The 16,086-nt window shown below is 36.1% G+C and overlaps 2 protein-coding genes across 2 annotated transcripts; one reads left to right on the forward strand and one right to left on the reverse strand.

Moving 5' to 3' along the window:
* Positions 1 to 313: 313 nt before the first annotated feature.
* Positions 314 to 2,367, forward strand: LOC103500010 (glucan endo-1,3-beta-glucosidase 14). The gene is made up of 3 exons (XM_008463195.3): positions 314 to 531; positions 967 to 1,997; positions 2,105 to 2,367. The coding sequence occupies exons 1-3, from the start codon at positions 477 to 479 to the stop codon at positions 2,159 to 2,161; spliced, it is 1,143 nt and encodes a 380-aa protein (XP_008461417.2). The 5' UTR covers positions 314 to 476; the 3' UTR covers positions 2,162 to 2,367.
* An 11,237-nt stretch (positions 2,368 to 13,604) lies between these two features.
* LOC107991877 (uncharacterized) lies at positions 13,605 to 15,464 on the reverse strand. The gene is made up of 4 exons (XM_051079716.1): positions 15,114 to 15,464; positions 14,662 to 14,999; positions 13,998 to 14,088; positions 13,605 to 13,934 (listed from the first exon to the last, which is right to left on the reverse strand). Exons 1-4 carry the CDS (start codon positions 15,462 to 15,464, stop codon positions 13,605 to 13,607), a joined length of 1,110 nt encoding a protein of 369 aa, XP_050935673.1.
* Between the last annotated feature and the right edge of the window lie 622 nt (positions 15,465 to 16,086).

The following is a 16,086-nucleotide window of genomic DNA, read 5'->3' on the forward strand; positions in this document are numbered from 1 at the left end:
ATCCAGTGGGAAATTGAAATCATAATCTCTATGATTTGGTTAATTATTATTTTTAAACATTTGAATGTGAATGTTGAAAAGAAAAGAAGAGTTTGATGATACACCATGTGAAATGAAATTTGAAGAGTTTAATCCGTGCAAACATAGAAAGGAATAGCTAAGCCAATTAAAACACAAATTCTTTTAATTAAATAAATAAAATATAAGAATAGTTATTATTATTATTAGTTTTTTTAATTTTTTTTTTTTAAAAATAGAGAATAATTAATTCAAATAAAAGCTGTCTGGATGCGGCTGCACCGGCTCTCGAACCGGTTAAGAGCGACAGCTTTCACTATAAAACGCGTACTTGTATGAAATTTAGCTCCCATTTACTCCCCGGCGATTTTTCTATTTGCTGATTCACGGCCGTGCCGGAGGCGGACCCGACGGTACGGTGGTGTTTTGTCGCTTTGGCCTTATCTTTTCAATCCTTTATGGCTAACTTCCACCGACTCTTTCGAGTTCTGTTGATGCTTTTCGCTTTTTCAGGTTTGCTTTTTGGATCTTGTTTATTTTACTGCTCAAAAGCTGCAGAAAATGCTTTGGAACTCGTTTCTTGTTTAGTTTAATCGGATAATCAATCAATAACATTGAAATTTTAGTTACGGGAGTTGTGAATGTGTTCATCGAGTGGAATTATGTGTTTATTTCTTTAATTCAGTGAGTTGCACTGTAATTCCTTCCCCTTCCTCTTTGCTTTTGTTTTCTCCTCTGCAATTTTTTCACTGATTAGTTGGATTGAACTCCGTTTCGTAGCATATCCTTTGTTTTTTATCCATAGAATATTTATGAAATTGAGATGATCTGTGAGTATCAATTTGAATCGTTCTAACTTCTAAGCTTGGCGAGATTCGTTCCTCTTTTGATAGAATTTGATTCTCAACATTTAGGTTCTCTTATAATTCGGCCTGTGTTTGATTTCAGGTTCAGTAATTCGAACACTGAGCGTTGGAGTTGGAATTAACTATGGCCAGATCGCTAATAATCTGCCGTCTCCATCGCGCGTGGCTATTCTTCTCCAAAGTTTAAACATCAGTAGAGTAAAACTTTACGATGCAGATCCTAATGTTCTGTTTGCATTCTCCAGGAGTGAAGTAAATTTCATTATAGGGCTTGGTAATGAGTATCTCCAGAACATGTCTGATCCTCAGAAAGCCCTAGCTTGGGTTCAACAACATGTTCAAACACACATCTCACAAACAAAAATTACTTGCATCACTGTTGGCAATGAAGTTTTCAACTCTAATGATAGCCAATTAAGGTCTAATCTTCTTCCTGCAATGCAATCTGTTTATAATGCGCTTGTTAATCTTGGGCTGGATAAACAGGTTTCTGTTACCACGGCTCATTCTCTTAACATATTAGGCAACTCTTTCCCTCCGTCGGCTGGAACATTCAAGCCGGATCTCGCTGAATACCTACAACCGATTCTCAATTTCCACTCCATGGTCAAGTCACCTTTTCTTATAAATGCATATCCTTTTTTTGCATACAAGGATAATCCTACCCAAGTTCCCTTAGAATATGTGCTGTTCCAGCCTAACCAAGGAATGACTGATCCCATTACAAATTTGCATTATGACAATATGTTGTATGCTCAAATCGATGCGGTTTATGCTGCCATCAAAGCCATGGGGCATACAGATATCCGGGTTCAGATTTCTGAAACTGGTTGGCCATCTCGAGGCGATCCGAATGAGGTTGGTGCTACGCCAGAGAATGCAGGGTTGTATAATGGTAATTTGCTAAGAAGAATAGAGAGTGGACAAGGAACCCCAGCAAAACCATCGGTTCCTATCGATATCTATGTTTTCGCTCTATTTAATGAGGATTTGAAGCCTGGTCCAGCATCTGAGAGAAACTATGGTCTTTACTATCCTGATGGCACACCAGTTTATAACATTGGATTGCAGGGGTATCTCCCAGAATTGTTATATTCATCGTCCAAAAGGAATGTAAGAACCATTTACTTTGTTTTGCAATTCCCATTACTGTTTCCCAAATGCTTTGATACCGGTGATTTAACATATGAATATCTAATTTGTAAATACCTTATTTGCAGGTTTTCTCAGTTTTAAGTTTGCTTCTGATATTCATAGCGTATGGAATCTACACTTAGAGGTATACCGAGTAATTGATAGAAATTCTTATTCATAGCACGAGGAGTCTTATAGAGGAGAGTCCATACAGATCACTTTCAGCTGCTGCACTTAACTAACCATCTGTATTGTATATTTACTTCGTATCCCACACCGATTTGGTTCATTGGATGAATTTTTTTGTAGTTTAACACATCAATAAAGTATTAATTATTTCATTAGAAAAGCTTTCTCGCTATCTTCAATTGAAATAAGATTGTGCTCCAGAAGAACAGGTTTTTTCTTCTTCTTCTTCTTCTTCCGGTCTTTGCAGCCCCATTTAGATCCTATTGTAAATCTCACAAACTCAAGGACTGAAATGGAGATAAGGGTCATTCAATCCGTTCTGCAAGAATCTGGAATCAGTAAGGTCTGATCTTTTCTCTTTCCTCCAATGGTATATCCAACATAACAAGAACATATCTTCTTCATGATAAATGCTGGCTGTCTCCATCACTCGGCTCTCTCTAATTTTACATGTGAATCTTGCCGTTAACTTTCTTGAAATCTTCGGTTGATGTAGTCATGTATGAACATCATTTGATGGCAGCCATCTGATCTAGGCACATATCTAAGCAGCCGAATTTGAAACCGCAAAAGTAGCCATCTAGGGAAGGCTTTGGACAGTTATCATCTCAAAATTGTGTACTTTTTCCCTGTTTGCTTTGACTTTTCAACTAAAACTTGAAATCTTTATGGCCTCGAAATTTGAAATTTTGGTAGCATGTCTACCCGTTTTCAGGAAATTTTGAGAATATTTCAATTTCTAGAGAATTAGTTATTTTTGTTAACTTCAATTTATTATTATTTTCGTTTCTTCTTTGCTTTTTGTCATCATTACAAGTACAACCAATTATAGTTTCATACGCCAATAGGCCAATATCATTTACTATTTAGCATGAAGTTTTAAGCTCTTGTCTATGTGTTTCTTTTCCTAGACTACGTATTTTTTTCCTCTCTATATTTGTAATAGGAAATGATTATAAAATATTTTTTAAATATAACAAAATTTTAGATTATGTTGTTGTTTAGGTGCATTGATTGACAAGTATCTCGTTTATAAAATATAAAAATTTGTTATATTTTATAAATATTTTATTTATTTTAATATATTTGAAGTTGTCTCTAAAAGGACCATAAAAAAGAACGGAACATTTTAACCTCGTTCAGTTTTATTTAATTCAATATTTACATCATTTTAAGTTAATATTGAGTTGAGGTGAGTTTTAGTTATTTTACTGTCCAAAATTTTTGCATGCATCACTTCATCTCATCTTAAACTTTGTATTGTAATCTAGTTATTATAATCTAATTAAGTCTTTCCCTTCTTGTCCCTTTCGTTCCAAACTCATACTCACACGCCATATCTTTTTTGCAGGGGCCTATTCGTTTTAACCATAATATTCGATGGTGCTGAATCCAATGAGGTTAGCCATCTTAGGCTTCTGTTTTCCATATTTGATAAGTTTGATTTTTATTTTAGAATCGGATGTATGGGAAGTAGATTTTGGTGGCTTCCAAATAAAACAATTACCTATATTTTGTTATTACTTTTCTTTCGTTGATATTTTCATAAAATATGTGGTGGTAGTGGATATTTTTATTGTACGCTTCAAAATGGACCGGACACACGAACGAATTAGAGGAATAATATCATTAAAATAATAGTTAAAAAAAGCAAACTTGAAACTGTTTTTAAGTATATTAAGGAATGTATATCTTTGTGCATATCCAAACAAAAGAAGACGACAGCTAAAAAGAAAAAAGAAAAAAAAAACAAAACAAAACAAAAACACCAAATCTTCATTAAGAAGTAGTTAAAGCCGAGGAGGCTAATTTGCTAGTTCCCTTCACACCGCTGCCATATACACCAACCGAGAAGAATACAATTTAATAATCTTCTACGCACCAATGCATCGACTGACTTATTCCAGAGACGTAGTTTCGTTTTCAAATAAGAAAAAAAGGAAGAGAGTTTTTCGTAATTGGCTGAACCTCCTATTGTGAGGAAATAGGTCCATTAATGATAAAACCTCCTAACATTTAACAAAAAAAGATTACACCAACTACTGTTGAGTTTCTATTTTTACCAAAATATTAATATATCAGAGCTTTCAAATTTTGTTGTTTTAGTTGAAGTATAAAAATGCCATTACTAATTAAACTATATAATTTAAATACTAAAAAAACAATAATTTTTATTATATTTATTATTTTTCAGCAGAATAATTTAAGACAGAGCAGAGATTAGAATTGTTTAGTCAAGAGTTGTATGTCTTAAAGTTAGACCAACTATGTTTTTACAAGAATCACATTTTTTTACGTTGTTTATAAAAGTTTGTCTCACATTTCATTTTGTCCTTTCCTCGTAATGTGTAGTGGTAAAAGTTAACTTATGAAGTTCTTAAGGACCAAAATGCTAACAGACTCAAACTAGCATAATTAAACATTTGTTTAAACATTGGAACTAAATTTGGGTATTTGTTTAATAAATTCGTCTGAAGTACATTGAGGCCAAAATATGGTGATTTACCAAAAAAGAAGATCATGGGTGTGTTGAAATTTTTATGATTAAAAGTTCCTCATATCCAGTAAAAAAAAATTATAAAGTTATGGAAACAATGACTTAATGTTTACGATATTTATGTGATATAGTAACCACCACGACCCACATACTCGAACAATTATTGTTTAGTTTGATGATGGGGATCACTTTCCTGTGGGGAATCAAATGGCCCTTTAATTCTTTTTAAGTTACTATTATTATTATTTGTCTTTATTAAATGTTTTGATTATTTCTTTAATTATTTCATCTATTTTTCTTTCAAATAAACAATTAACACTCCATTTTATAACCAAACGACAAAAGTAGATGTTGAAATTGGAATATTGGGTCCAATAGGCTGATGAATTGAACAACATTAAGTAAAGTAGGACCGAACTTATTTTAACCACTCGACCATTTATCAATAAAAACATAATGTCATTTGCACCATCAAGTGTAGCATCCATTTTGAAGTCTGAAGTTGAATCCCTCCATCCAATTGAAAAGGAAAAAAAACTTAGTATCATTTTAGTATATTAATTGGAATGTCCATGAGGATAAACCCTTGGTTTTGGATTCAACAAAGTTGAATAAATAATTTAAACTTTTGTGGTTTGAAATCTAAAAATAATTTAAAATTAATTAATTTGTTTTAAAAAATAAGCGAATGTAATTGAAAAGGAAAAGCTTTCAAAATTTACTAATACATGTTTTTGTCTATTGATGTGGTAATTGAAAATTATAAACCAATGAGGTCAATTATGTAATTTAATTTTAAGTCGTATGAAATCTTGCAAAATTCAAACATTTTAACCAGAAAAATTCGAATCGTTTTAAATTTTAGAATCATTTTCATTCCTACTTGAAATATGAACAGCTTAAGTGATATATGACAGTTGTTACCACAGTTGAATATAAAGTTTCGAGACTATAGTCACTCATAAAGAGAAAAACAACACAACAACGTTTGGTAACCCAGTTCGATGAAGTTACATCTTCATCTGGGGCAGGTTGCCCAGGATAGAAGATTGTATTAATAACACATACACTTAGTGTTGAATAAGGATGTACATAAGCCGGGTTTGGCAGGGTTGGAGGAAAAATGTGGACAAACCCAAAGTGATCGGGTTAGCAAAAATTGAACCCTATCGATTCAATATTCAAGGGTCAACCCAACCCAATCCAAAAAATTCGGGTTGGGTTGGCGGGTTGGTATTTATTTTCAATTATATTGTATTTTAGATTTTTATATTGGTAAGAATTTGATTTTCATCATTTTCACAGTCTTTCAACTCAAATTTTCATATTCTTTTCAAATTTGAAGTCTACAATAATATTCATTTAAAAGTTCTAAATCATTAAAAAAATTAATCACACACAATAGCAATGTCCATTAAAATTTAAAAATAAATTCAAAAATTCAAATTCATACAAAAAGTAATAATCACATAAAATAGGAATGTCAATAATGTCTAATAATGTCCATTCAAATTGAAAAATAGATCCAAAAGTTCAAAATTAAATAATATCTACTAAAAATACATTAAAATGTTCAAAGTTCAATAAGAAAAAATTTCATTGGTGTCCACAATGTGCCACGACGATTATGATTTTGGGTGATTATTCTTCTGAAAAAAAATACAAACACATAAGAATTACATATAATGTAAGTAATAAAATATAATGCTATAAAAACTCACACTAATTATCAATATGCTCTTCTTCCAAATCCTATTGATTAGTCCAAAATAATAGAAGATGACGGTTCCCTACAAAATAAATCATAAAAAGGTAAACAAAAATATACTTACCATAATACATGTTGGTCGACAATAAAGAAAGCAATCAATTACCTATCTCAATATACATATGTAATTCCAACACCAATATACAATGAAAAGAAAGTGTTAACCATCAAAATATTTAACTTACCGTAAAGTTAGACAATGGTGATTCTGCAGTATCTGAAATCGTGTCCGTGGTGACGAGTTTTAAAGAAACCCAAATATAAATATTTGAGGCACTGTTAAAAGAAAGTGAAAAAAAAGTATTAACGGATCAATCAAATATGAAAACCTCGAGTTAAAAGAAAACCATAGCTTAAAAAAAGTTTCTAATTTAGGGACCAAAATGACTAAGATACACAATATAACCATGGACCAAAATGACTCCTCAAATTTATATAAGCATTAGAATTTAAAATTTACACAATTGTATAACTATCCAACTAAAGCCGTAATTTTCAAAGGATGAAACGAGCAAATAAATTACTGAAACAAGCACACGTTGAATTTAATTTAATAACTAAATTACATGGGTACAAAAACAAATGATAATGTCAAAAAACAGTGATTACAAATGATTAAAAAAGAAAAAAAAATTAGACCAAAAACAATTAGTTTGAGGAACCGACATCTCCCTTTCGAATTCAAACCAAGTACGTTCCATATTTATATCTTCGGCCAATTACACTTACAAAAACAAATATAAAGGAAAAAACTTATAATGACACACAACCTTTTGGCACCTCTCCAATTGATAAAATACAGTACTTTAGTTAATTTAATAATGATGTTCTGCGTTTAGAAGGTGACCAAAATCGGTGTTTCCGAGATGCAAATTTATGGCCGGCCTTCCAGCAATGCAACAATACAACAATGGGACTATGGACTATATATCAATTAACCCAAAATCTTACTCTTTAATTTAAAAGAAAAATAGATTCAAAGAAACAGTGCACGTGTAAATCTGCTACCTTCGTACTCTCCCAAACCCCTATTTTATAAACACTTCTAAATATTTATTCATTTCAACCAATTCCACACAGTACTCTCATAAGTCATAAGCCACCCCCTCAAATAAAATCATCTACCAAAGAAATATACCTTTTATTGTTTTGGATCTGATTTATCACATGAAAAATCTTTGGATTTCTATTACTTTTCTATCTATGATTAGAATTAATAAGCCGAAAATAATAATAATAATACACACTGAGGTCTCGAGATATATAGAAAAAAATATTGCTCAAAATCATTAATATCTCCATAATCTCCATCTTTGAAATGTTAATTTAGGTTTTTTTTAATATATATACCCCTAAACCGGGTTGGGTTGGGTTGGGTCAACCCGACGCTTAATTTCCCAACCCGGCAACCCGACCAATTTTTTTTTCAATTTTTTAATCCAACCCAACCCAAAACATAATTTAACCCAACCCAACCCAACCCAACCCTTACAGTTTGGGTTGGGTAGTTCGGGTTGGTCGGGTTACGGTGTTTTTTGAATACCCCTAGTGTTGAATACATAGTTATGACTGAAGTAACAGCACTTACACACATTTGTTACTATACTGTACTAGAACTATTTCAACAAAACTTGATTATGATATAACATAAAACATCATAACTAATTAGAGAATGAGACGAAGCTCCCCCTTAATTGTTGCATTCATCAAGGATGTATTCAACTTCAGCTTCAATTTACTGGAAGTTTCTTCTATCAATCTACTTTACTTTCTTCTCGGAAACCACACCAAAGAACTGTTTTAGCTAGGTATCTTTTCTTGATTTTCCATAGCCTTGCTATCTTCGAGCATAACCAATATATAGGTTAAAATCTTAACTACTTTGAGCCATCTTTTAAGGAAAGAATCTTAACCAATATCTTAACCGATTTGTTAAGTAAAATAATATGCCGAAATAAAAAGGTGGGACAATTCTGTTAACAAACTCCCCCTTGAGACAACCTTCCTTTATTTCTGCAATCAAGCCTCTTAAACTCAAACAGTCAAAGTTTCCACATAATATCTGAAGGGAATCAAACAACAACACATAGAACACAGAACATGTAGATAACCGAATAACCAATCTTTCATTAAGGCAGAGAAGTAAAACAGAAATGAACAAACCTTAGCGGAAAAACATCGGATCAATAAGCTATCAAATTGACCAATAGCAATGGCAACTAGACTACAACAAAACTGAAATTCTTGAGCCATAAAAAAAACGCAAACCCAAACACGCTAAACTTCTCCCCCTTGCTTGAATGCAAAAATAAAGTCAGTCTTGCTGATCAGACGGAGGAGTAGACGACCCTAAAGCAACACGACGAAAGTCTTATAAAATCACATCCAACACAGTGCGCCGATCAGATAGTTCACTGATTTGGCGAGTGAGCGATCGGGATTCAGCCATTAAAGCATGCAGGAGACGATTGGCCAGCAGAACAGATAGTAGTAGAGGTTAACCAATAGTTGGATTTGTAGCAGCAGCAGCACTGGTTCCTCCAGGTGCATTGGCGAAAGTAGCAGTAACATCAGATATGTGGGAGCCTTGAAACAGTCGCATACTTAATGGAATAACTCATGGAGCCGGACCCACAGTATCAACTGGAGACAGTATAGTTGGTTGTTGAGCTAAAATAAATCCATTCAAAATTCTTGGAAAGCAAATAGGAATGTAAATCGCAAATGTATCAACATGATGCATCAAGTGATTGAAGATGAATTCACCAATATTCACTTTAACTCTAGTGCCCACAAGATAGAAAAAGTGTCCTAATGACGTAGAGATAGTTGAAGCATGAGTGGACGGAATCTAGTTAGAGATATCAATCCGGTGAAGAATCGCATATTTGACTGTCATGGATGCAACAGGTAGCTGCTCATCAACCAGCCAGACAGAAACCGTGCCACCGGTTAGCTCTTTAGCCAATCTCTCAAGAGTAGGATATGAGACAGCGTAGTCAGATGGTAGGGAAATACCCAAAAAATTATTCAGCAAAGCAGAAGAGACATTAAAATAGACACCCCGAACGTGCACCTTGTGGTACTACTGAGCACTTGGATCATTAAAGTCAGATGGTAGATTAACAATCAACTCACGAATAAGCCTGAGATAGAAAGGACCAACTTCAGACACAGTACGAGTAAGGCCAGCCGTGTGGATTAATTCAAGAATGGTTGGGCAAAAATTGTACTGATCAGAGATATTGGCCTCATCTGCAATACTCCTCTTAACCACATACTTCAATTTGTGTGCGCCCTCTTCTGAGTGAAAGGAGACACCATCAATTAGTATAGAGGGTACATTAGGGGGTATTTTCCTTCAACTGACCTTGGTGGATATGATCCGGTGTCCTTTGACAGGGGTCGCCACGGTCTAGAGGAGGAGCCGACATGCCCAAGAGGCAAAATTGGAATGGAGGATTCACCCGGACCTTCAGGAGACCGAGGTTCTGATGTTGATTTCCAAACGACGAGGCAAAAGCTTCACTAGATGTCGAAGTTTCCTCTAGTACAGTCGTTTCCTTAGTTCCAAGCACATAATCTTCATCAGTCTCATCACTTGCATCGTCTACATCTGTTGGAAGAGAACCAGAGGGAGAAGACGAAGCAGTAGAAGACTTACCCTGATCGGTAGTCTGAGGCGGACCTTCCTTAGAGAGTGACGTATCTCTTGGTGGAGAGCTAGAAGTTGGTCTTGGTTGTAGAGGAGTTGAGGACACATTATTATGGTGCCCAACCTTACGATGAAGAAGGGTCGACAACACCACATTATTGTCACTATTGGAAGAATCAGAATCCAGCACCACACTCTCAACAGACGCCTTAGTTCCTGGCATAGAGGAGGATGCGGACGGATGGAATGTATGTGGTGGGAAAACCTCAGGAACTTCCTTTTTGACAGTAACCGGGGAGACTGGATCAGATGGTCGCCTTGCATGTGAGCTACGAACAGGACTGGTTAATGGACTGTGCAATCTTTCAGCGGTGGCCGTCACTGATCTGCGTACCTTCTTATATGGATGTTTTGTTGGGATGCCTTTGTAGCGTTTCCCTTTCGAAGTAGTTGCGGATTTAGGTGGCGAGGGAGCTATGGAGACGGAACCACTGGAGAAAGCGAAACAGTGTGAGGAAGATGAAGCACTCGGCTGATACGCTTTGAAATATGTGGAGACCATGATGAGGAACCTAGCATTAAAATACTTGAACAGAGGAGGATACTGCAGAGTTAAATCCCAATGAACCTGAGAAAATCTCGGAATATGAATAGCTATAGGCCTAATCGGCGTGGAAATCAACATTATTTGAAACTGAAGCTTGAGTGATGTGTAACCAACTGGGCCTTATTTAAAAATAATGGCCCAACCTATAGACCAGGGGCTGTTAGATTCAGTAAGCCCCTGCCCTCTAAAATGCTATGTTGTTCGTTGACACACCCCAACATCGGTTCGTAACCCTTCAAACGTAGATACATCTAGCGGCTTGGTAAAAATATCAGCAAGTTGTAAAGAACTCCTAACATGTTCTAAACTGATAATTTTGGTGTTAACTAACTCTCGGATAAAATGATGTCGGATGTCTATGTGCTTTGTACGACTATGTTGAACTGGATTTTTTGAGATGCTTATGACACTCATATTGTCACAGTAGAGAACCATAGATGATTGATGTATACCATACTCTTCCAACATTTGTTTCATCCATAAAAGTTGCAAACAACTACTTTCAGCCGCTATGTATTCTGCTTCTGCAGTTGACAAAGACACACTGTTTTGTTTCTTGTTGAACCAGGCAGCTATGTTATTTCCCAGAAAAAAACAACCTTCAGATGTGCTCTTTTGATCATCCGAGCATCTCGCCCAGTCTGCATCACAGTACCCTACAAGAACTTCAGTTGTATCAAAGATATACCAGAGGCCATAATTAAATGTACCTGATATATATTTCAATATGCGTTTAGCACTGTGGAGATGAGATGTTCGAGGGTCAGCCTGATAGCGTGCACATACATTTACTACAAAGTTAATATTTGGTCTACTGACTTTCAGGTAGAGTAAACTGCCAATGATACTTTGGTACAGGTGTGAATAAACCTTTTCTCCAGTTCTGTTCTTTGTCATCTTCAGATGAGTAGCAGCCGGTGTACATTTTGGCTTGGCTTATCCATTCCAGACTTGGAGATGAGATTCTTTGCATATTTCTCCTAAAAAAAAGCAAATGTCAGTATCTTCTTGTTTAATTTGAAATCCAAGAAAAAATGTCAGCTCACCAACCATGCTCATTTCAAATTCGCCCTTCATTTGACTAACAAACTTTTCAACATAAGCAGAGGAAGTTTCACCAAATATAATGTCATTAATGTAGATCTGCACAATCAGAAATTCAGAGTCTTGTCTATACATGAACATCTTTTGATCTGCACTTCCTTTTCGATACCCTTGCTGTACCAGATATGTGGAGAGTCGCTCATACCAGGCTCTAGGAGCTTGTTTAAGACCATACAGTGCCTTCCGCAGCTTATACACATGATCATGATGAACATGATCAACAAAACCTTTTGGCTGAGCCACATATACTTCTTCAGATAAATACCCATTCAGAAAAACACTCTTTACGTCCATCTGAAATAGTTTGAACCCTCGAAAACAGGTAAAACTCAAAATTAACCGGATAGCTTCTAATCTGGCTGTTGGTGCAAATGTTTCACCAAAATCTAGTCCTTCAATCTGCGAATACCCCTGAGCAACCAGCCTTGTCTTATTTCTAATAAGTCTTCCTTGTTCATCAATTTTGTTCTTGAAGATCCATTTAGTACCAATTATGTTTACGTGTGGTGGTTTAGGCACAAGATTCCATACCTGATTTCTTTCAAACTGTAGTAAATCCTCCTGAATGGCTAAGATCCAGTGTTCATCAGTAAGAGCAGCGACAACAGTTGTTGGTTCCATGGTTGACGTATAGTATACATTAGCAACCATCTTTGCGTAATCTCTTCTTTCCTTCCTTCCAGTAGTGATGCCACTGTGAATATCTCCAATTAAAGAGCTAGGGGGATGATTTTTGACTACATGTGTTGGAGGCATTATCTTATGTATTAAGGAACCAATAGTATCAGTTAGTTTAGTGGAGCACTCGTTAGTCTACTAAAGGGCAGAGACTTAGGCTTCATTTACGCATGCTTCAGTGGGATCACTTGATACAGTCTATGTAGAAATGGTCACTCCTTCTACATGTGATTCAGGACATAAATTCCCTTTATTTTCAGTCAGGGACGACTGTTCAGATCCTGTAGCTTTGATTTTCTGAGAGTGGGGACCCTAGCCAAGTTCATCTTCTTCACTAAGATTTCTTTTAGTTGCTTTCCTGTGATCGTCTATAATGACATTGATGGATTCCATAACAGTCTTGGTATGTTGATTGTAGACTTTGTAGGCTCGGCTGTTTATGGAGTAGCTAAGAAATATTCCTCTATCAGACTTGGAGTCCTACTTCCGAAGATGATCCCTTTCACTTAAGGTAAAGCATGTGCTACCAAAAACGTGGAAGTACTTTACATTTGGTTTTCTCCCTTTCCAGAGTTCATATGCAGTTGTTGCAGTCCCCGGGCGTAGCATGACTCGATTGTGTATGTGACAGGCGGTGTTTAGAGCTTCAGCCCAGAAATAGATAGGTAGGTTTTTTGCGTGAAGTATTACCCGAGCCATTTCCTGAAGCATACGGTTCTTCCGTTCAACAACTCCATTCTGTTGTGGTGTTAACGAGGCAAATAACTCATGAAAAATTCCTTCATGCTCACAAAATTCAGAGAAACCTCTATTCTCAAACTCCCAGCCATGATCACTTCGTATGCGAAAGATACCTGTATTCTTTTCTCTTTGGAGTTGTAAAAAGAAAGTTTGACATACTTTGAAAGTTTCAGATTTATTATGTATAAATTTAACCCTGGTATAACGAGAGAAGTCATTTACACATACCAGTGCATACCATTTTTCCCCTAGACTTTCTATTTGCATAGGTTTCATGAGGTCTATATGGAGAAGTTCCAGAGTGCGTGAAGTAGAGAGATGGTTAGTGGACTTGTGTGATGACTTGACTAGTTTCCCAATAGGGCAGTATGAGCAGCATTCTTGTGATTTGAAAGTGAGGGTGGGAAGTCTTGTAATGCTTCAGCCTTAATCGCTTTGGCAATGGATGATCCACTAATGTGTCCCAATCGCTTGTGCCATAGACTCGCTTCCTCTACTTTTGACAGATTGCATATACTTACCTTTGAGTCCCAGTGATAATAATTGTCTGACAGCCTGGTTCCACTGAGGAAGATTTTATTCTGATTATCAACCACGTTGCATCTGTCTTTGCTGAAGCTGACATGATATCCTTGATCACATAGTTGGCTAATGCTGATCAGATTTGCAGACAACCCCTACACTAGTTGAACGTCACGCAGAAAGGGCAAGCCAAGGTGATCAATATTTCCTTTGCCAACAATTCTTCCTTTTCCTCCATCACCAAACACTAGTGATCCTACATTGCGTTCTCTAAGTTTCGAGAAGAAGGCTGCATTTTCCGTCCTATGCCTGGAACACAGTGGATTTAGGGTTATTAACAGATGTAAGAGCTACCTTGCAATTTTCTAAAATAGTTTTCGGTCGCCATTTTGTCCTGCATCTATTTATGTATGTGTTTTCACTCATGGCATGTTGATGGAACATGAGACTTTGCAGTTGAAAGCAGTATGGTCGAATGTGTCCATTCTTTCCACAGAAGTGGCAAACTCACCTTTTTCGTCTAAACTGAAATCTCATTGGTGGAACAACATTCTTCGTGAATTTCACTTTTCGTTTTCTGCCTCATTGTTCTGAGTGGAACGTTCTCATATAAAAATAGTCTTGACCTCATTTCTGGTGACCCCTTTTTCTGAGAAGCCCAGACCTCTTTTGTCGTCATATCTCTTTCCTTGTCCAATTAAGTCACCTAATTTTTGAGTCCCATTTGTCAACATCTTCATAGATTTGGTTAGTTCTTCAAATTGGTTTCTGGCTTCCTTTAACTCAGTTTTTAACGTAACTATCGAGGACAAGAAGCTTTGATTTTCTTCCATCAGGCATTGTATCCATTCTTGTTGGTGTATAATGATTGCTTGATCTTACTTCCACTTCCTTTTTAACGCACTTTCGTTGAGAGAGTCATCTGACACTGATTCCTGTTGGTCGATCGTTTGAGCGTTCACATTTTCTACTTCTTCTTTATTTTCATTGATGATACTGATCAAGGCCATTCCAACTTCTTCCTCATCACTTTCAGAATAATCTTCTTCGTTAGAGAACGTGGCTACAAGGCTCTTCTTCTTGCGTTTGAGATAAGTTGCACATTTGGTTTGAATATGTCCAAACCCTTCACATTCATGGCATCTGATTCCTTTGTCATTCTTCTCAAATTTTGAAGGGCCATAGTCCTTTTCACTTCGTTCGTGGTCCTTCCTTCGGTACTGTCCAGATGAAGAGAAGCTGGATATTCTAGGCTGAGTTGCTGAGCTGGTTCGCGACTATTCCATTGACTCCCTATGTGTTTGTGAAACTGACTTCTAAGTTTTACAACATGCTTTGTCAGCAATACCACGGATGACTAAAGAGTCGTTGTTGAGAGAGACTTTGTGATCTTCTGTCGATTCTTCCTTTACTGAGGTTAAAGCCAGTCCAAATTTCTTTCTGATTGTATCTTCTCCCAAGTGTAGTTCGAAGGTTCGTAATGACCTAAACAATTCATCTAGTTTCATTGTTGACAAGTCATTGGCTTCTTCGATTGTAGTGACTTTCATGTTAAACTTAGAAAGAAGAGATCTAAGAACTTTCCGGACAAGTTTTGAGTCAGACATCTTTTCCCCTAGTGCATTTGATTCGTTGGCAATGTCAAGTACTCGAACATTAAACTTCGTAATTGTCTCATCATCCATCATTTGAAGTGCTTCAAAACGCGAAGTCAAATTCTGCAAACGTGATATTTTCACCTTGGATGTTCCTTCATAGGCAACCTCCAGGATATCCCATGCTGCCTTGGCCGAGTTGTAGGTGTTGATTAATTTGAACACATTTTGATCAACGACATTAAACAATGCATTCAGCGCGCGTGAATTGTCGATAGTGCATCATCTTCTTCGCTTGTCCACTTTAGTTTAGATTTCGTGTAACTTTACCAGCTTCATCTTTTTCAGTAGGATGTTCTCATCCTAAGATAATGGCTCTCCAACTTCTTATATCTAGTAACATAAGAAACGCTTCCATACGTGACTTCCAGTAGCCATAGTTTCCTCTATCTAGAAACGGTGGCCTAGTAGTTGAGTTTCCTTCACGAATTCCTTCCATGATGATCGATTCTTAACCTGCTCTGATACCAAATGAAATACGAACAACTTAAGTGATATATGACAGTTGTTACCATAGTTGAATATAATGTTCCGAGACTATAGTCATTCGTAAAGAGAAAAACAACACAACAACATTTGGTAACCAGTTCGATGAAGTTACATCTACATCTGAAGGACAGGTTGCCTAGGATAGAAGATTGTATTAATAACA

Source organism: Cucumis melo, chromosome 12, assembly GCF_025177605.1.
Source record: "Cucumis melo cultivar AY chromosome 12, USDA_Cmelo_AY_1.0, whole genome shotgun sequence".
Classification (NCBI taxonomy): domain Eukaryota; kingdom Viridiplantae; phylum Streptophyta; class Magnoliopsida; order Cucurbitales; family Cucurbitaceae; genus Cucumis; species Cucumis melo.